At 40.4% G+C, this 22,576-nt stretch overlaps 1 protein-coding gene across 1 annotated transcript in view; it reads left to right on the forward strand.

Annotated features, from left to right (window-relative positions):
• lrp1bb (low density lipoprotein receptor-related protein 1Bb) overlaps nucleotides 1-22,576 on the forward strand; it is a 238,283-nt gene that overhangs the window by 158,979 nt on the left and 56,728 nt on the right. Inside the window, exons 31-43 of the mRNA XM_076746483.1 lie at nucleotides 987-1,136; nucleotides 5,792-5,932; nucleotides 6,048-6,173; nucleotides 6,377-6,508; nucleotides 9,153-9,287; nucleotides 9,791-9,920; nucleotides 10,230-10,356; nucleotides 10,497-10,648; nucleotides 11,490-11,614; nucleotides 11,853-12,224; nucleotides 15,431-15,620; nucleotides 17,700-17,904; nucleotides 20,207-20,399. Of these exons, the coding sequence (XP_076602598.1) occupies nucleotides 987-1,136; nucleotides 5,792-5,932; nucleotides 6,048-6,173; nucleotides 6,377-6,508; nucleotides 9,153-9,287; nucleotides 9,791-9,920; nucleotides 10,230-10,356; nucleotides 10,497-10,648; nucleotides 11,490-11,614; nucleotides 11,853-12,224; nucleotides 15,431-15,620; nucleotides 17,700-17,904; nucleotides 20,207-20,399 (2,178 nt within the window). The remainder of the gene's footprint in view (nucleotides 1-986; nucleotides 1,137-5,791; nucleotides 5,933-6,047; nucleotides 6,174-6,376; nucleotides 6,509-9,152; nucleotides 9,288-9,790; nucleotides 9,921-10,229; nucleotides 10,357-10,496; nucleotides 10,649-11,489; nucleotides 11,615-11,852; nucleotides 12,225-15,430; nucleotides 15,621-17,699; nucleotides 17,905-20,206; nucleotides 20,400-22,576) is intronic.

The raw sequence follows: 22,576 nt of genomic DNA on the forward strand, positions 1-22,576 counted from the left end.
ACATAAATTCAACACATGGTGTGAGACAGTGAGTTGTTCAGAGGTCCACAATTGGAACTGCTTTCAGTACATACAGTGGTATTCTATGAAAAGCGTTCACGTTAGCCAGGGAGGAAAAAGCAGTCAGTCTCACTATTGTTCATTTTTCATGCCAGCTGGAGCTCTTATGAAGAGCCAGCAGACACATGAACAATTCTATTAGCCCTCACTCAACCAAATGCATCGAAACTGCAGTATGGAAATGCCATGGTAATGCAGTTCTGAAATGTACTGTTAAAGTATCGTCAAAGGCAACTTCTGTTTCTTATGTTGCATATGCAATGTGGTCAACTGAATATCATCCATCTGATGGAACTTAATGCAGTACAAATTATGGGGAGGCAGCTGTTTTTATGCCTCCATTCTAGCAACAACCATGACCAGAGGCATTATGTTTTGGGTTTGTCCATCCGTCCGTCTGTCTGTCTGTCTGTGAGTTTACGTAGCTTCTTTGCAGCAACATCCATATTTGAAGCACCGTAGTCCACCACAAGCTCATTGGTTTTGCTGATATTGAGTTTCAGGTCATTGTCATTGCACCACGTGACCGAGCTCTCTATCAGTCCTCCGAACTCCTCTAAATCTAAATAAAGAGTGCATGTTTATCACTGGAATTTAATCACTGGAGTCATACATCATTTCAGAACAGTGATAATCTTTGTTTGCTGTCATGTTAATATTTTTATGATAAAATTTTTAAGTGTTTACAAGTCACATGTAGCATGGCTAATCTATAATTAGCCATGCTACATGTGAATCTAGTTTTGTTTACATTTTATGTTTTTTTAATCCATTTATTATTTATTTTGTATGTGTCTGATAAGTGTTTTCTTTGTGTTATTAAAAATTCTACCACATTTTAAAGTCAAGTTCTGTATCCCAACGAATCCTAGCGCAGTGAGTGCTAACCTAACCTGGCGTCTGCTCTTCACTTGTCTTCCTCTCAGGTCTCTCAATAGACTACACTGCCAACAGTCTCTACTGGATAAGCTCGGCCAATGGCACTATCAACAGGTGCAATCTGGATGGCAGTGGGCTGGAAGTGCTGGAGACATTAAAGAGGGAGTTAGTCAAAGGCACAGCTCTGGCCGTGATGGGTGAGTGGAGCTTGTCACGAGTGCATCAGATTGCCATTGGGGATTAGTCAGAGTGTGGAGGGATTACGTGTTTAACCAGTTAAGTGGCTGTAGAATAGAGCCAGTGCTTGCAACAGTTGTGCTTCACTTTGTGTGAAGTAGCTGGGGCATTAGATAATTAAAACAGTGCAGCAGTGATTGATGATTGATTTTCTCACCCCTTTCGTAATGAAAAGGTAGGAGGATGTTCATTATGTGTTGATTCGTGGTATCGCTGCTGAATGCAATGTGTCACGCCATCCATCAACTCATAGATTCATTTAGAAATCTCCTGAAAGTCAACATGTTGTGGAATAAATTCTTACCTTTGGCTCACGTTACAGCACTCTTTAGCTCACAACATGTGGCTCTCATCTTTTCCTTTGTTCTTTTTTACATGCATAGAGGCTTCCGATTAGGACCATATGTACGTGTTAATGGAAACACGTGCCACGTCTGCTATTACATCATCAACCTCAGTTATTGGTCTAATAATCCGATAGGTATTTGGGCTGTGCCTGTATACTTCAAATAGGTGACAAATAAAATTTCATTCATCTCTCTCTTCTCTTTTTTTTTCTACACAGCCGATCAGAATTTTAAATTGTCTCACTTCCACACTGCTGCATTCTTGACAATATTGGGAAGCTTCCCAGCGAGCTATGCAAATGCATTTTCCTTGCCAAGACTGGTAATGAGAAAGGAGCAAACATACTGAACAGGGAGTTGTTGGTTATGTGCGTGTGTGTTTGTGTTTGGACCGATGTGTAATTTGTATTTTTTAAGAAAAAAATAAAATCAAGAGTGTTGTCAGGGTGATACTTTGTGTTCGTGAGGCATGTTATTAATCATGGCAGGCTTTCGTCTTCTATGTGGTGGTATCTGTCAGTATGTGCAGAGAGCGTTAATTACACTGCTACAGAATAGCACAGCAATGGCAGAATGGAATCCCACTGTTTTGTGAGTTGTTAGCATACTGAAACTCCAAGCTACATCTTTTTGGTTCATTTTGAAAGGCGTTTCGCGCAGTAAAGACACTGACTATGGACGGCTTTTTCATGTATGGACAATAGAGACTTCATTATTGCCTCTCACAAATGGGAGATAGAACTCAAGGTGACATAGAGTAATGGCTTGGTTCCTGCACACTAGCAGGTACAGCAAAACAGTGAAATAATGTCTGCAAGTCTCCATCAATCACAATTAATGACATTTTGCTATGTCGAGGAAATTGTTTTGGATGGTAGAATGAACAGCTGTATTGTTATTGTTCTTTGGTAAATAGAGAAATTTCACAGTGGTTCAACAGGACATTTGTCGCATGGTAATGAATTACTCTGTATAGAAGATAGCAATCTAGTGGATTCGTTCACATTTACTTGTGTTTTTCCAAGCATGAAAGTGTATTTAACAGTCATAAGACCTATTCTAATTACTGCAGATATTGCAGCTTTTCATATAATCTAGGCATAAGATGATTACATGTATGTCGAACAAATGACACCAATTTAACATGGCAACATTAATGTTAACTTTAAAAAATGTTGCTGAGCAAATAGCACGTTTAAATTTCCTCTTAGGCTGAGATTAATGTCTTACATTTGCTGTAATAGTCGCTTGTTGTTCGTTATGTGACAGACATTCAGTTTCTCATATTGTACCAAGATGACTTCCTGTTTTGCTGTAGGCCATTGAGCATATACATTGATACCACGGAGCATCAATATATGGTCAGCTGAAAATGGGGGGGGGGCGGGGAGAGACAGCAAGACAGCAGCCAGGCATGTCATTTTCAGATCCTGAGCTCTTTTTGCTGTTGGCGAGTGAATGGACTATTGGTGATAGCCATTACTGAGAAATGTCCCTTCTGCAGATGTTTGTTTTGTCTCCATGGGGGAAGATGCAATTAAGTGGATTTGCTGAGCATTCACCCTGTCTGTTTTTACTGTATATCTCCTCTCTGCTTCTTCTTTGTCTAACTAGTTCAGCAAACTGTCATTATGGAATAACAATATGGAATGATAACTAGAATTAGTACAGTATGAATATGCAGATAAAAACATGTGCTGTCTGCTTTGCGAGAGGAATGACTTGTTAGTTATCGTTAAGTGAGTAAGGGTAATTAAAGGCTCTTAAATTGGAATTAATCTAACAATTGCTCTCTCTTTTCTGGTCTGGAATAGCTTGATTGATCAGTTTGTTGTGCTTGAAGTGGTTAAGGTTACTTCAAATCAGCGTCATGTGTAAACAAGGAAAGCGAGCATTCTGTCAGGATCTATAGCTCCCTCACAGCAGGAGGAGGAGGCAGCTAAAGGTTTTGTAATTGTTATTCTATGGCAGTGATATATGTGGAGTGCAGTTCTATTAGAGGCATCGGAATATAGAGTCATTTTGTCTCTGATTCCTGCAGAATAAACATATTACCTATACAACATTTATAATGATACATTCACGATTGACAGACACAAATAAACCGTGAACATCAGCTTCAGAGAGCAAAATTATCTCTCTATTAATTTGATGAGCATGGAGCAATGTGTTCAAACAAACATGTTATGGTGCTCGCATGTGTTTCTTTGTGGCTTTTTCATTTTGGCTGCATTAGTCTAAGCAATTTCTCGAGCTGGTTGTGAAAAGATATACTGTAATGAAGGCGTTGTTAGTGACACAAGGTCGATCCACTCAGGTGCTGGGGATCTGAAATAATTGCATTGGCTTGAGGGAAAGGTGAGGACTTTTATTTAGAAGGTATGGGTGATCAATCAGTCTGGAATCAAACTAGCAGTTGAGGTGGAAATTGAATATGATGTGCCACAAGTGAGAGATCACAGCTAACCAGCGGTCCCTGCGGTTTCAAATTAACACAGGGTGCAAAGCTTATCTCGGCTAGCGTGCCCTCCAGGGTCAAATGTTTTGTAAACTGCTTGTAAACTGTCATTCTCACTCATGGGAATTTGTCTGATTTGTAGAAACCAGTTTTACCTTCCCTCTAAGGAAGACATTGAGCCTGAAGCTATTAACGCATGGGGAAATTGCTTTTGTGTGTGTGTGTGTGTGTGTGTGTGTGTGTGTGTGTGTGTGTGTGTGTGTGTGTGTGTATGTGTGTGTTTTATTCCAAATAATTCAAAAAGGTTGAGATTAAGAAAATAGTGTCACCAAAAGGGCACTTTTTTTCACTTGTTAGGGAAGATGAGCCTTTACAGTAGCCTGTTTTAATGTTACTCTATAGGTATGAATTTGTCTTTCCATCATGTTGCCTATTTTAAATTATGCCTCATCAGTATAATGGTCCATTTTTACAATTTTGGCCCTTTCAAATAGGGCTAAAATCACGTCCATCTCCACACCATGTAGAGAGTCTATTTTCAGGCAAGAGGAGCCTCTTGACTCTTTTCCACTTTGCACGTCAGTAGGATTTTAAAATTGAGAGTTCCTGTCACGTCTCTAGACTTTGTAGTCTGTGGCAAAAGGCCTGGACTGTGCATCACTGATTTCTGCTGAGGGCAGAGATGGGGGTTGGAAGATAGTGTGGTGGTGGTGGTGATGGTGGGGTGTGCGGGGGTCAGGTAGCTATTGTGCACATGCCTCTTAACAAAGACACACTCATTACTTATGCTTATGATGGCAGCACTACTGAAGCCTGGAGGTCCGCTGTCACACCGAGGCAGGCAGGCCAGCCACTCTGTCAGGGAGTGAAACATCCAGTGTGTCCTCATGCCTAATCCTCAGACTAGGTCATTTTCTAATGACTCCCAAAGAAACATATTTATGTAAATTATTTACATTGGGTGAGGTAACTTACATACGTACAGGAAGTTGAAATACTTTTGGTTTCACGCGGGAAACAAACAGTGGTCTCCTGGGTTAAAGTGTTTGGCCCCTCCACGTCCACCCACCCTCCTCCCTACGTGGACTTTCCCGCTCTTCATACTACATCACGCAACTTCCTAATTTGCCATAATTAATATGGCCACTAGAGGTCAGCTCCTAACAGTAAACGTAAATATGGGTCTTAATAAGCCCCTGGCACAGATGACCTATACAGCCGTCAAGTGTTTTGCTTTTAAAGTCACGGATTGGCTGAAAAAAGAGAATTTTAACTCATGCAACATGGTCTTATAAAGTACAAATTCAAAGGTGAGGTTTAGAATCGCTAAACGCTTTTATGTTGTATGTTGTATGTGCAGATCTCCCTGAAAAGGTTCATATAAGAGCCTTATTTGGTGTGAAAACCCTTTCCAAACATCAAAGTAACAATGTTTCAAGGCTTCAAGATGCATGCATCATCGTCAGCAAGTGGGCAGAGCAGGAAACAGGGCATGCCACACTTTAATCTCAAATCAGCTCAGAGAATGCTTCAATTATTAAGGGGCTTTACGGCATAAGAGTGCCAGCCTCGGTGGATTAGAGTGAAAGCTGATTTTGCACTTGGAATTGGTGATGTTGGGGGGTATTTGATTGTGCTGTAGTATTTTTGAAGACTTATTTGCATCACAGTGTGATTTGCATGACTTTCTTAGTGAAAAAGACTAAATTCTGCAGTCATTACCTGAAGCAAGAAGTGCCATTGCATTGCACTTGTATTGACGCTGCATCTGCGGTCATATTTTTTAAGCAAATTACGCTGATGGTTACAGGCGGAAAACTCTGGTGGGCGGATGAGGAATCGGCACAGCTGGGAACAGTTACCAAAAGAGACGGACGGAACCTTGCGATCCTGAGAAACAAGACAAGTGGGGTGGTTCATATGAAGGTGTACGACAGGGAGGCTCAGAAAGGTAAGGCTCACAGATGTCGTCACACCAGTCCACAGATAAAGACACAGAAACACACACGCCCTATCCACACTGATACCTTACTGCTTGCCTTTTGCTGGTTGTGCTTAACATTCAGGAAGAAACCCGTGCCAGATAAACAACGGAGGATGCTCACAGCTCTGCTTCCCCACTTCTGAGAACACCCGTAGCTGCTCCTGCACTGTTGGCTACAACTTGCGTAGCGACCGCATGTCTTGTGAAGGTAGGTTTCCCAAAATATGTACTCTACAGCAGCCAATACACTCCCATCAGCATTTGATTACTTGGCATGGCAACATGTTTATAATCTTTCTGCATGTTCAGTGTTCAGTGCATGTGTTTGGTCTATATACAGGTCACAGGGCATAATTTCTGATGATTTAATACCTCTGTGTAGGGATTAAGAGGTAATTTGTCGTTCTTCAGGTGTTGACTCATTTCTGATGTATTCCATCCACGAGGGAATCCGGGGAATCGCTCTCGATCCAAATGATAACAGCGAGGCTCTCATGCCCATCACAGGAACACTGTTTGCTGTGGGAGTTGACTTTCATGCCGGTATGATACCATGCAACACACAGAGGGATTTGGGTGGTTGAATCAGTGTTTGATATTGAGTTTAAGACAGCAGAGATCCACTGAAGCTTGAAGAGTTGTTTTGTCAGACATATGGTTAAATGTATAAATTGCATGTCGTTCCTGGTTATCTTAGGTAGAAATGTGAAGTCGTTTTGGCGGTTTTTAAATAGCTGTTAGCTTCATGTTATATACACACACACACACAAACAGTACACACATTCTTACATAATATTACACAACATACTTTTCTTCCCTTCCTTTATTTCCTGCAGTACAAATCTTTTCCTCCCAGTCTTAAACAGTGAGGGGGGAGTGAAAGGTCTTTGTTATACTCTGCGCTAACCTTTTGAATAATGGTCTGTGTGCTTGTAGAGTGCAGCACAGATGAAAGAGTAATAAGTTCACATTACAGGGGAACCTCAGCATGAATAACATAAAACTATTTCCTCACAAGCCTCTGAAACAATCCTAACACAAAGCAATTCCCAAGATATTGTGTCAAATGAAGGTGCCGTAACATCAATCGCAAAACATGAACCCAATAGCTTTTGCTGTCGTTTGTTACATCCCTGCTTCTTTCCACATAATATATACGATAAGAATGATGCATTTATTACATCAACAAATGCTATGAATAGACTATAGGCTGCTAGCATTCCATATGTGTAATAGGTTGCCACTGAAGCATGATAACAAAAGCTGTGTAAAGGAAATTGCATAGGCACACAACTGAAAACAGAAACAAACTGCATACACACATGGGTTGATATACTGAGGCTGTGCAGCAATTCTTTCCAGAAAAGCAAAAAATTTGCAAAAAATGAGAGTTGGAAATGCAATATATGATATAATAAGGTTGCTGAAACTGTTTTAGTGTTACTAACCAACTGACTGTGGCAGAGGCACAGATCAACAGACATCTCCTGTCATTGAAAGGGACTATTATCTAATGAAGGGAGAAAACAAAGCCAGGGTAACGTCCACAGCAGTATCTGTGAATTGTGTCGAGTTACCGGGACATTGTTTTTGAATTGTATTGTTTTTCAGTGCAATGAAAACCACACAATTATGTATTATTAGACATAATTATTATGTATATTCACTTATTGGGGTGTCAGCAGAGGTTTAATGACCTGAAATCCTTCACTGAACAGAAAATCAAAACTATGTGCATGGCTACTGGGGGTCAGAAGTCAGGAAATGTTTTCTTTTTAGCCATGGTCAGTTTCTGAGTCCAACACTCTGGCTCAGAAATATCTCAACTACAAGACAGATTGTCATGAAATGTGGAACAGATATTCATGATCTCCAGATGGTGAATTACAATGACTTCGGCAATCCCCTGACTTTTCCTTTTGAGCCCCCATTTGAGGGACATTTATGGTTTTGAGTGAAATGTCTCAACAGCTATTGGTTGGATTGCAATGACATTTGGTACACAAATTCATTCCCTCAGGATCAGATGATCAATTAAGTTGTCTCTTAACTGTTCCTCATATGGTGCCATCATCAGGTCAAAATTTTAATTAGCCCGATAACTTATTTACTTATTTCTGTTATGGAAAACAGCTGCCAAGACTCAGCTGTACATTTTATTTCTAATTAGCAAGTGTACACGAATCTGGTATTCAAATTAACACAACTGCAAGGACACTCTTAAATAATTAATGCTAGTTAATGATGGAAAATTACAGTAATATTCTATAGATCTTACTTCTTACTTCTATAAAAATGCTGGTGATGTTCATGCTCACTGTTATTACATATATAATCACATAATTCTTGCACTTCACTGAACACATGCTACCAAACATGCTGGGTCGCTGATTATAGTAATTGTCATAAGTCAGTCTACTGTCTGATTCTGAAGCTGACTGTCTTTAGAGGTCAGTAGCAATCTTCATGGTTGACCACCACTTTTTGGAAATAAGCCCAAGACAAAATCAGACATGTCCAAAGCACAGAACAAGATTACTAATTGTCCTCCTATTTTGTGCAGGTGAACATGCAAATGCATAACTAAGCCCGTCCTAGAGCAGCAGCTGAAAGCTCATGCACATCATTTACATGTCATTACAGAAGTCAGGCTGCTAGAGCAGAACAGATGAAAACACTGCAACTGTATGCTGTAATATTTGACCTATGTGTTAACAGAGTGTAGGCAGCGAGAGCAAGAAGTGCAACAAACATATCACGCCATCTATGCTCCTTACATCCTGTACACGGCCAAGCTGCCAGGCACACACAGAGATGCTCTTGAAGACTGCACCATAAATAAATTATGTACTATTTTATATGCTTGTGTAATAAACCAGTAAAATCAGAAAGGGTCCATAACAGTTTTACCAACACCATGTTTTGCATGAAGCAATATACTGCCCTGTAAAATTTGGCCCACAATTGCCTTTCCTGCTCAGGCACTGTATGTCAACAAAGAGCTGTGGATGAACAGTGTGGGTATTTTCACCATCATACTTTATAGTCCCACACAACATTTGGTGAAATGGACTGTGCTGCAGTAAAATGTGCTTTCATGAGCTGCTTTGTTTGAGGGCAAAACTGCTTTTGTGGCAGCCGCATTCATCACCTGATTATCTCTTGTCATTAACTGTCTGTTTTGCAGGAAATGACACCGTGTACTGGACAGACATGGGCCTGAACAGAATATCCCGAGCCAAACGTGATCAGACCTGGAGGGAGGACATCGTTACTACCGGCATCAGTCGGGTGGAGGGCATCGCCGTTGACTGGATCGCCGGTTAGCGCAGAATAGAATAGAACAGAACAGACTAGAAAAAACCATTAGTGTCTGTCAAAAAGTAACAGACCAAATGCGTATTTAAAACACATTTAAGAACATACACACGAACACATAGAATAGGTCTTGAAACTGTTGAAACTAAAACTGACAGTAACAGTGTTTAACAGGTCAGAGTACATCGGCTATTTTAATCTCAACTCCTCGAGCCCCGAAGTCTGGTACTGTACACTGTCAAACTGGTATTGATTGGTGACAATTCTTATTTTATGCACACTGCTTCCCCTTATGGCATTATTTAGATGTGTTTGATTTAATTTGAATTGCTAAAACACATAAAGCCTTAGCGACAGAGTATCCTCCACTTAAAATCATTCACAGAGCAAATGTGTGTGCAAGATTAATGTCAGTATATGGGTAAATTCATGACAAGACCTTTGCCCACGAGTATCACTACACATCTAATCTATTTTCATACGTGGTTATTGCTTTTTTCTACACAGGAAACCTGTATTGGACAGACCATGGTTTCAATCTAATAGAAATCTCCCGTCTGAACGGTGCCTACCGCTCGGTGGTCATATCTGAAGGACTCGATCAGCCGAGGGCCATCGCTGTACATCCACAGAAGGGGTAAGCCGTGACTTTATTGTGTCATTTTTAGACCTTACCTTTCTTAATTCTGATACATTTTGTTGTATTTGTCTTTATATTTATAATTATTTGCAAATTTACTGCAGAATTTAGTTCTCAAAATTTTTCACATACCGTTGAACAATCCAAATGTGGGGACAATTTGCAATAAATGTTTGTTAGAGGAATCATTGGCAACAATATTTGCCAACTAAATCAGGTATTTCTTAACTGTATTACTGTTTTTTCTTGTACACACTATAGTGCAGAAATCAGTGTGTTTGTGTGATGCGATTATGGGTATTATAGGTATCTTTTCTGGACTGAATGGGGCCAGAACCCCTGTATCGGCCGCTCCCGTCTGGATGGTTCAGACCAGGTTACCTTGGTCAACTCAGGCATCATGTGGCCCAATGGAATTTCCATAGACTACGAGGTATAGCTGTAAACAGATACACAAGCACCGTCACCAACACCTCTCCACCCCACTCACACATACTGTACTTCTGACCTCATCTCCTTTGTGGCTGAAATAGGAATTCAGTTTGTGATATGCATTTTAATATTGCTTTCCAGGAAAATACATTATACTGGTGTGACGCTCGCACAGATAAGATTGAGAGGATAAACCTTGAGACAGGTGAGAGCCGGGAGATTGTACTGTCAGTGGCCAACGTAGACCTGTTCTCAGTCGCTGTGTTTGGGCCTTACATCTACTGGTCTGACAGGTAATTTATTATTTTCTTAAATGCACACACATGAAATGGCCTGCAAAGCCTGCTATACTAACCTGGCCATAACCTTTCCTTTCAAAGGTCTTATGTGAAAATATGAAGAACAGCAGTTCCTCATAATGAGGCTCACTGCCTATTTTTGACAATACTCTAGGCAGAATACAGTGTCATCAGCAAGGGCAAGACCTTCCTCACCCTTCAGTAAAATCAGACACACTTAAATTTAATGAAGCCTCATTTCTTTTCAAGTTGGTAGCTTTATGCATTGTTATACCCCCGCAGTTTTGTTTGACAGACAGACAGGTTTTAAGCTCTTAAGATACTGTGCATAAGAAATATACCAGAAATACCAGATTGTTAAAGGACCAGTGTGTAGAATTTAGTGGCACCTCACCTCGCCCTCTGCAGAAACATGAGGGTGCAACATGGCACATTCTGTGAAAGAAGACCCGCTCCCTCTGTGTATATATACAGAGCTCAATCTAAGGTAACTAAAGCACAATGATTCTTATTTTCTGATTTCTGCCAATAGATCCCCCTAAATCCTGCACACTGCTCCTTTGAATAGTTAAGCAGGTCTCTTGTGTTTGTCAGTTTTGCATGTTTTTAACCTGTCTTGCATGACTTGAAGATCAATCATCATCATTCTCTCCCCTTTAAACAGGAATGACTATGCAAAGAAGCTGTTACCTTTATTGTGTGTTAATCTGAAACATCTTGAATTTTATGTTGGGACTGCCTGACTCCAGTCTTTGATTTTACTTTACGATTGTCAAATAAAATGATCTGCCTTTAACCACTCGTTTTGTCCCCCTCGTATCCTGGTGTACTTCAGGGCTCACTCTAACGGTTCAATCCGACGTGGCCTCAAAACTGACACCAGTGAGCCTGTGACCATGAGGAGTGGTCTGGGGGTCAATTTGAAGGATGTGACAGTCTTCAACAGAGGCAGAGAAAAAGGTGGAGGTTTGGTCTTTATAGTCTTATTGATTCACACATTGACTTTTACTAGTGAAGTCCTTGCCTGTGCTTAGTTTTGACAAAATTGGATAAAATCCACTTTGCATATACTTTATCATTGCTGCACTGCTCCTATGATTTTCATCTGTAATGTATAATCATGTATAGTTTTAACATGATCACAAGGGGCCTAAACTGAGTCAAACAAGTAATTGAACATGTGTTGGGTTTTTTGAAGGCACAAACCCCTGTGTCAGGAGTAATGGAGGCTGCCAGCAGCTGTGCTTCCACCTGGGGAGTGGTCGCCGGACTTGCTCCTGCGCCCATGGCCGCTTGGCAGAGGATGGCTTCGCCTGTGAGCGCTATGAAGGTTATCTACTCTACTCCGAGAGGACCATACTGAAAAGCATCCACCTTTCAGATGAGAATGACCTCAATTCACCTGTCCAGCCTTTTGAAAACCCTGCTTTTTTCAAGAATGTCATAGCCCTGGCCTTTGACTACAGTCAGAAGGCAGCGGGGACAAACCGCATCTTTTTCAGTGACGTCCATTTTGGAAACATCCAGATGATTAACGATGACTGGACAGGAAGATCTATTATTGCAGAAAGTAAGTGTATTTCACATTCCCATTGTTTTTACGTTATTTGTATGCTGTCGAGTAGTTGAAAAAGCCAGCCACTGCACACATACACTTGCACTACACACATATGCAAATTTCAAGAGCTTCACATTTGCTGCATGCTCTGGTGGCAAGGTTTGACTGCACAGGTATTGTATCCCTGTTGGGCTTGGGCTTTAGAATAGTTTGGTAATTGTGTTACAGGATTAGTTGGCGTGTTTCAGACGTGTCAGTCATCCCTCTCTTGTATGTGTCATGGGAAAGGTATGCTTCAATTTGAATCAATACAGCTGTCTAAACGGCCACATAACCACTCACATTTCACTGGGATGTGAGCACTGCCAATATGCTTCTATGGTGCACCGTGACGCTCATAGATCATAGATACTGACAGAAGACTGTAGCTTTAGCTCTTGTGACGTGCTGCTCTCATTATCCTGAATGGTGTAGATAAGGTGTGATTTTTAGTTCAGTTTTAATCATATTGGACAACCTTGTTAAGAACACAATATCCACGTAGCATTAATAGCATGTATGTAGGTAGCATAGTATTAATAGCATTTACCTCGACATAAACATTTCCTCCTCCACTTCTTTTTTTTCTGCCATTGCTCCTCTGAGAAGACCATTTAATACTAAGTCAGTAGGGTATAATACTCACGTTTGAAAGCTTTCTGCTTACTGACTGTCACAGATTGAACGATGGGACCAATCCCTCTCTATTCCCTCACTAAATCTCAGTCAGTCCTGTCTTGATAAGCATGACTGGCGTCAGATGAACAGCAAAAGCCTCTGTTCTGCTCGGCTAGCATCCTCTGCCATTCTGTGAGAGCTCAGCACCTTCCCACCCCCTCCTCACACTAGGAGACTTGCAGAGTGTTACTGATCCACTCCCACCCAACCAACCCGACCCATCTCCCACACCCCTGCTGAGGGAGCTGTCTGCATATTTATTTATCTTCTAGAAATGAACAAGCATTATTAAGAACCATCTGTCGGGATTTGTAAGTGTCCTTCACACCTTGGCACTTGCAAAATGCAAAATCAAAGCGGTGCAAATAATTAATTTGAGTGCAATTTTAATTTTTGAATCCATAATGCATGCCTATGTAGTGTTTTCTTAGGGCATGGGCAACGCATTTTTGTATTCAGCTATATTTTACAGAACTGTGTTTGGATACTCTACCTTCCTTGTTTCCAATTAGCTTATTCAGTGTTGAGTGAAAGCAACATGTCCGTCTGGTCTATACTCCTTTTGATGAAATCACCTCCTTTAGGCAGCTTCTAACCCTATACTGTATATCAAAGCCAGAGTCTCATCTGTTTTCCTCTAAAAGTTTCTGCCTGCATCCCGTCATTGAGGAAAGGTGAAGATGTTAATCATCCATATTTCCCTAATTAAACTCCATGTCCCCCATTAATTACTCCTTCGCCCCGCCAACAATTTGTGAGAAATTCTAAGCTGCCAGACGGCTTTTATTGCAAACTATTAATTAGTGATTGGCTGACTCAGGTAGTGTCTTAAGTATTCTAGACCATGGTTTATAGTTCTGTGGATAAGGGATACAGCCAGCTTCCCTATCATCAGTCACATGTTTGCCATTAAAACAAATTAGGGGATGCATTGACACATGACATTCTGTGTGAAAACACAAGAGATACAAAAAAAAGATGAGGTCAGGCCCAAGATATTTGCCAAATGACACAGATGTTATTCAGGTCTCTTTTGAATTGTCCAATTATCAATGTTGTTGCTGTCATTAAGTTAAGAAAAGAGTAGAAGGGACTCCTTTGTCCTTTTAAAATGTGATTCTCTTATGAAAGATAATCTCTTGTTTTGTCAAACAGTGAACAAATGCACTTCCGCAGAGTAACACATGAACAAACACACTCACACACACAGAATCTGGTTCATGCAGGTAATCTTTCCAAAGCCCTAACAAATCTGATTTCCTATCTGGTCGACAAACTGTGATATCTGACAGCTTCGGGTCCAGTGGCTTTGTATAGCGTAGCTCTATTGAATTTTAATAAATGTCCTACATCTGATTTTTCCATTCAATTTTTGTGGTTATCTGTTGCAATAGGAGGGACCGTTTATGTTTGGAATTCATTTTTTATTTGTTTGTACTGGTTTTTCATTTTCTATTGCGTTTTGCATGGTGTCAACATTTTTTGCTGCTTGTGTTATGTGTTGTTCTATGTTTGTGTGTGCTGTTGTTTTGTTTTTTTTTCATGACTTTCTTCATTTTCCTTTCCTAGAACATAATGGAAACAGTCCCCCAGTCACAGGCTTCCACAGACACCCTACAGTGGTCCTTGGGGAGCAGTAGGCATATTCATGTACATGAGTATATGACAGCTCAACAACACTGTGTTATTATTATTCCGACCTTCTTCAGATGGAGCTTGTGCAGTATTGAAACAGCTGAGGTCGTATTCAGTAGGTCATCTATGAGGCCAAAAAAATAAAGTAAATAATCAAGCGTGAATATGGCCATTTTTTCCTTCTGCCATCACTGTTTCTCTCTGGAGGTTAATTCTCTGTCAGTCACATTCTTGTACCAACCTGGGAGGCTGCAAAGGCCTTTTCATATTCCGTGTTTAGGAAATTGGTTCATGATGAAAACATAAAGTATTCAGTTACTGAGTGACTGCTGCATCAACAAAAAGCTGTCTGTCCAGTGTAGTGAGGCATGAAGTCCTTTCCCTGTCAATCACCACAGAATTCGAACACAATTGGAGCCTGCCATCTGTTTCGAGCAAAGTCAATGTTTTTACCTAAATCTGCACTAGGCAACTTTGCAGTTTAATGGCCTCAGATAGCAGAGGTAGATGACTCTCAGTTCCTTTTTGATTTGGGTAGATTTCACCACCCAAAGGCCACACAACATGATATCACTATATGCTCCCCAGACCTAGATTTCTAGAATGACATTATCTTGTTGCATGTTTTGTATTTACTATCAAGTTTCCTTTGGTTATTCTGCACTGAGGGTATTTCTCACGTATACTTTGCACACAGAAGATGCAATACACTTTGTTGCAACCATTACTTGGAATGTAGATCAATAAGACAGATGTGTTTCATGCGTTAAGGCCTGTGTTTTCATAAACCCGTGCTCTGATGCATTGTCTGAATTAGGTTCCTTGGTTGGAATTTGAGCAGAGGTGTTGTGTGTCTGTTCTTTTAGATGTGGGTTCAGTGGAGGGCCTGGCCTACCACAGGGCCTGGGACACCTTGTACTGGACCAGCTCCACTACCTCCACCATCACCAGGCAAACTCTGGACCAGAAACGAGTCGGCGGCTTTGACCGGCAGGCCGTGGTCACTCTCTCAGAGGAAGACCATCCACACGTCCTGGCCCTGGATGAGTGTCAAAAGTCAGTAGCTCTTCAAAGTCTCCAAATACTCTCTTGCTCACTCTCTCTTTTCAAATGATTATATTGTCTGTTAAGCCAGAAATGTCCAGACCTAAGTTCAGCCTTTGATGCTGTCATTCACATTTTTATTTTTTATGATGATGAATGTTCAGTCACTCAGTTTTATCGTCACTAGGGGTCATCATCCTGCTGATGAGCTTTATAGAATATGCTGACGATGCCACACTCTGTATTGCTATTGATTTTCCTTATCTTAGCCCTGTTTAATTGAATCAAATCAAACTGAATAGGAAAAAGACGGTTCCTGTTTCATGGTCCAGAAGAGTATGTAAGAGTATGTTGCAAATGGGCTTGACTATTGCGATACATTGCTCCCAGGTTTTCTCAGACAGCCTTTTAATAAATTACTTACAGGAAATCAAAAGGTTGCTGCCAGAGTTTTAACTAGAAAAAAGAAAACACACTGCCTTTCAAAATGTACACACTGGCCTCCTATTATTTTTATGAAATAAAATATGAGATTCTTGTACTTCTCTCAATAAATCTATTCATGGACTATATTGTTGATATGCTGCCAAGATATGTCCCAGCTAGAGCTCTCAAATCCACTGACTGTCTACTGCTCACTGCACACAAATGCAGATACAGACAGTGCAGACAAATGGAATTGTCTCCCTCTCTATCTGAGGACAACAACATCAATTTAGGCTTTTAAGTGCATGTTGTGGCGGCTTTTTCGCCTCTCCTCTACCCTTTCTCTCATACTTATCTAGCGGCTATTAACTAACCATTTTCTAATGAATATGTTTTGCTCATTTTGATAAATGATCTAATGAAAATGCAGTAAACTACATGTCAAATTACAACATTCTTTAATTCATACATATGTTCATGTATACATGAAACATTTTAACAGCTATTTGAAGGCCTTATTTATCACACCACAAGGCACAATTATTGCTTTTCAGCAATCATCTTGGTGACTTTTTTTTAGCTAGGATCCATTCAGTGCCAAGGCGTTGTTGCAGGATGCTGTTCGGAGCTAACATATCCTGGTGTAAAATATGTTTTGGTGAGCATTTCCACACTTAAGGTGTAAGTGGTCTGATCACTTTTTGAGCTGCATCCCTGGCGTTTTGAATATCTGATTTAACAGTTTGATTCAAGTGCCAGTTTAAAAAAAGCTCAGGGAAAAGATGTTTTCTGTTGTTCAAAAAATAACACATCAGTATTCCTGTCACATCTACCTCAGACTTTACACTTGCATATTCATGAATATAAAAATGTTACTGTGAGCAGTCCGAAAAGAGTGAGTATCTTCCTTCACCCGTTGTACTAACTAAATTAATTTCTTGACCTCAGACTATATCCTGGGTTGGTAATTTGGCACCATGTCCATTCCACTCCTGAAACACTGTCTGATAATTAGAATTCAGACTCAAGTAGCTAATTTGCAGTCCCTGGTTGTGACTTCTGACCAGAATCCTTATTATTGCACAAGAGTGGACTTCCATGACTTCATCATTGAATGAAGTGAGACCTGAGGGCTGAAAAAGTTTCTCACACAATTTGAAACATATCCACCTCTTTTTTATATCGTGTATCTGCAGAGCTGTGGATTTAAAATGTGCACCATCTATTCTGCAAACCCTTATAAACCAAGATATAATTATTTGTGTTTTTCATGTATTTAGAAGTCCTCACAGAGGGGAATTTGAATTAGTGACCTATATCTCACGTCTTGGCAATTAAGGAATTATGGTCATAACTGACTTACATGACTGCAGAGACCTCCAGCAATTTTCATTCAGGACAGCAGAATGTTCCTGTTCATTAGTGTTTGTTTTTCCTGCATGGCACAGAGCCTGATTGACATGTTGATAGAGCAGTTCTTACAAAAAGCCTCATTCCTGCTCCCTCATTTAATTTCAGATGACATGTATTTGCCCCGTAGTTCTTGCTGAGGTGTTGCAAATTCAGAAAAGTATTGAGATGAAATAATGCTGCTTTTGGAAAGGAAATGATTAGTCTGCTCACTAGTAATTACATGTTTGGTTTGGCTGTCCTCTTACATTTTAGCCTGATGTTTTGGACCAACTGGAATGAGCAGAGGCCGAGCATCATGAGATCCACCTTAGCGGGCAAAAACATGAAGATTATCATCAGTTCTGACATCCTGACACCCAATGGGCTGACTATTGACCACAAAGCAGAGAAGCTCTACTTTTCCGATGGAAGCCTTGGCAGAATTGAGAGGTGTGACTACGATGGTTCGAGCAGATATGTGAGTATGAAAGTAAATATTATTAATTGTGGTTGCCCAGTTTCAAGCAGTGGGTTGTTTCTGTCTGTAAAAATGATCTCTTTCTATTTTTCATAGCCCTACTTTGATTTCTGTCATTATCCGCTGTAAGGACAGTGTTTTGATTACAGTTCCACATTTTTCTGTCGTACCCTTTAAAATTCCTATGAATCAAATAGTGTTTTTTATGAAAGAGACCCAGTGACTCACTAGTTAGAATCTATTTTACGCATTTGTCTCTCAATGACGGGGATGTTTCATTACAAAACATCTGAGAACTATGGCACATATTCAGGGACAGGATGTCAAATTGATCCAGCTTTTTATCCTGAAATGAAACATTTTTTTCTATATTTCATTTCATCTCCCATCCCTATTGAGCTCCCAGAATATGGCTGTCTACACAGCGGATAGGATCTGAAATACCTCTTGATGTTCTTTCTGACATTCATTCTCTGAGGGTACAGATAGTTTCTTTAATCACAGAAGTCATTCCCAGTTAAAGTAAGGAACCTCACAGAGAGTTCTTATTTTGTTATGTATAACATCCCATCACTGGATATACTGTATATCCACTGTGTAAAAGATTACAGTAGAAGGTGGCCTCTTTTTGCTAGGGATTTCAGTTTTTGCTTGACATGACCTCTGCAGCTCAGCACCTTGGCCCATCTCAATTAGTTACCCATATGTTTGCTGAGCTGGGTCACAAGGCTCAGAAAGTCTTCACCTTTGGGTCCCCACCAGCCCTTGCTGCAGTCTAATCCTGCTAATGAAGGCTTTGCTGTTAGAGCGCTCTGGGTGCAGATCCTCTATTCCAATTAAAATGTGTAAATTGAACAGAGGTAGCTAATTGTCAACTTGAGCACTCACCCAAACTGCGGTTGTGTAAGACAGTCCATCCATTATATACAAGAAGCTTACCGTGGAGACGGAAGCTGAAGGCTCCTGATCACTTCATTGTGTTCTGATTGTTTTATTCATTTCGACATTGGTCTGCTAAAATTGCAAAAGGATGCAAATTTCATTTTGGAATAAAAAATGGGTACCATGAATGCAATAACTCACATTATAGACCACCATTTTTGTTGAGTCTAAAGAATGTAGACTAATGGGAAGCGGAGTGTTCTCGAGGGCCTCGCTACCCCTCTTTACTGCAGCAGTGCCATTACATGCTGACAGCGTGGTTGACAACAGAGATGAACAGGAACTGTGGCATGGCTCACTCCCCCATGTCATTTTGAGAGTGGAAGCCCATGTTGTTAATGAAGGCAGTGCCTCACAAAGAGCAGCGGAGTTTAGGTTTATGAGGTAAGATGTCAGCCTGTTTAGCAGGGAAAAGATGGCACGAAGAGAGGGAATATAAAATGAGAGCTGTCTGGGAAGACTTAGTGTTGTTTGGGTTCAATGTCAGCTGTCTGCTCTCTGGGCATGTTTGCGTTTGTCATGTAAAACCGAGGTAATCAGTTTGGAGCTTGTCGACATGGACTTATTTTAGCGTTGTTGAATAGTGAGAGAGTGATAAGAATGCATGAAATATGTTCACATTTACCCAAAACATGAGTTCGGCACAAAAGTAATGGGTGGCAGGCTGTAAACCTAATGTGTCCCAAATCTAATTTCCTATCAATATGTTCCATCGTACCTCATCTGGCGTTCAGTCTTTCCTTCTTTTCCTCTGTTGGTCTATGTCCCTCACTCTCCTGATTGCCAGTTGTTGCTTCCACACGATGGGCTCCTTTAATCAACACCTGTTCTATTAATCCCAGTGTGGCACAGGGCTAATGTGATGCTGCTTCCAAACCTGTCCCACTTAATGGCTGAGACTACAGAGCTGCTGGAGGCCCTGATCCCCCCACACAAGGCTGCATAGTCCCACGAGGAGGCATCTGATGGATTCCTGCCTCCCTGCCAGTGACACTGTCATTTACTCCCCCAACATCTGGGTTAAGCAGTCATGTGGGCGGTGGGAGTGATGTGTTGATTAATGAGTCGAAACATTATTCTCCACATTTATTCCTGGGGGTCACACTCAAAATTCAGTTGATGTTTTATCCAGCCAAAATTTGAAAACAGTTAACGGTTTGCAGATGGAAGTGCAAATATTGACAGCATGAAATGTATGAATTCCCCTTGTCGTCGGTGTATCATCTACTCTGGCATATAGAATCAGTCACATACACTGTAAATGTGCTAGTAACAGAGTAGCATTTGGAAGCACAAGCCTTAAATGTGAAAAGCACAGTGGAAAGCAATCCTAACATGTGCTTTGCTTTAACATTTTTAGGTCATAATTAAATCTGGACCTGGAAACTTCTACGGGCTCGCTATCTATGCAGATTTCATCTACTGGTCAGACTGGGCCCGCAGGTCTGTGCTGCGATCCAACAAGTTCACAGGCAGCGACACCAAGGTTCTTCGAGCAGATATACCTCATCAGCCAATGGGAATTATAGCTGTGGCCAGGGACACAAACAACTGTGAGTATTTAAACACCTGGGGATGAGCTTAGTTTAATGACTGCTGGTTGCAGTGTTGTGTCTGCAAATATTTATGTATTATGTGTTTGCAGGTGCCTCTGTGTTCATGTGTGCTTATAGGCAGGGGTTTAAACATGTGCATATTCATTGGACAATAGACCAAAATAAATATGTTTGTCTGTGCACTTTTTTCTGTTGCAAAATGAGAACATTAGAGTAAACTGCACTTGAAGAAAGCTGGCGGATTTTGACTATTTGAGGTCAATACCAGTATCAACATTTTTCAAGGCGTAATGTTTTGATTCACAGCAGCCGAAGCTTATCTTTCACTTCATCAACCTGCGCTCCGTCCAGGGATTACAAATGGAAATTAGCTTTTTGCCTATCTGGTGCAATAAATGTATTGTGCAGTGTCCCTTTTAAAGAAACAGTACAATGAAAATAAATTGAAATTAAAAAAATCTGATAACACATCAGCTGAGATTCTGTTTTTGACAAGATCATAAACAAACTTGTTTTCCAAGGTTTTCTTAAAGGTTGTGTTTCATCATTTGGGACAGGGATATGCATTGAGGCAGGGTATTTACATTTTCTTTATATGCAGTTGACCAAATAGCTTTATTGTGAATGATCAGTCATGGTAAATAAAAAAAAGTACATTTTAAACAGTTTTAATTGTATGTGACGGAAGCTTCATGAAATTATAATGAATATCTTAAAATAAATGCACACATACAGTAAAATATAATATACCTGAATTGAGAAAAATGTCATTTTCAGCAAAAGTTGGCAGATGATATCAGCCCAGTGGTATATCATACAGGCTCCTTTAAATAAAAGCAAAATATTTCATGATAAATGAACATGGTCTAATTTAGAATGGCTAGCAAGCTAAGTTTCAGAGGTAATTAATAAAAAAAAAAGAAGCCTATGTTGTAAAGGGAGTCTCTAAAGTGTTGTGTAAAGTTTAATTTCCAAGTAGGACAAAGGGAAGTGGGCTTAGGCGCGTCCCACTGGTTGCTGTTCCTAGTTTATCTCGTCATGGGAAATAATCACATCCCATGACCTGCATGGGCACAGCTGCAAGCCTGCAGCATAATGTGCAGTGACCAGCAGTGGTGGAAATGATAATCAGTTTATCTTTTTTGGGCTTTAATTTGTTAACCTCTTATTGCATTTGCCTTGTCATGAATATCCTGACTATAAATAATCATATAAATGGTATACCTGAGCTGCAGAACAGAAGAACAGTTTCCTCTCTCATGAATAAAATACACATGGCTTAAGGGCAGGTAATAACAGAAGGTCTCCAATGGACACCCATGTTTCTGAACACTTACACTTGATACTACATCTGTTGTTGCTAAGCTTCTTTTCTACATTTTCTCTCAGGACTAGGACTAGACTAGCACTTGCGTTTTCTTTCACAGGTTCTGCCTGCAGTGTGGTCATGCAATTTAGTGCGTTACATGATTCCCACAGAAGCACATGCAGCTTTTTCACAAAGCACCCCAGGCAGAGAGAGAAGTATGCAGCATTGGAATACATTTGCTACCTGTCAGAGTGGATAGAAGTCAGTGTCAGGACAGGCCTTTTATTCACATGTTGACTACAGTATGATTCTTTAAATTGCACCAAAATGTCAGTTCAACATTTCACACTTAAATCAGCCAATAAAAAAAAAAAAAATCTACAAAAGATTTTTTATTATTGAAGAGATTTCTTAGCCTTTTTTTAATTTAGTGGTGTGTCTCATGTTCCTGTTTGTAATTGCAATAAGCGACAATATCATGCCGTAGCATGTCACATCAAGACCTTTCCATCTCAATTGTAGTGGAATTTTACAAGGGAAAAATCTATATCAGCTATCTCACTCATTAAAGTAAAGATCTGTTTTGGTCTCAGGCCCTCAGATTCAAAAACCAAGAGTTCCTTTCTAGATTTACTATTCAAATTACAAAATTATTTTTGATGTCACATAGTGATAATGCAGTAGATGAGGAAGGCTGAGGCTAAGTGTGCCCAGCAGAAATCTAAGCCTCAGTGCTTCCTCAGAGGATCCATGAACGTATTGAACATCTGAGACTGGTGACATCTCGAAGAGAGAGCGTGCCCCCAGGAGGTTTTCCTTGACTTCTTCTGACCGCCTAATCAGTTTTGTTTGATTGTTATTGAAG

This window comes from Chaetodon auriga, chromosome 13 (assembly GCF_051107435.1).
Source record: "Chaetodon auriga isolate fChaAug3 chromosome 13, fChaAug3.hap1, whole genome shotgun sequence".
In the NCBI taxonomy this organism is placed as follows: domain Eukaryota; kingdom Metazoa; phylum Chordata; class Actinopteri; order Chaetodontiformes; family Chaetodontidae; genus Chaetodon; species Chaetodon auriga.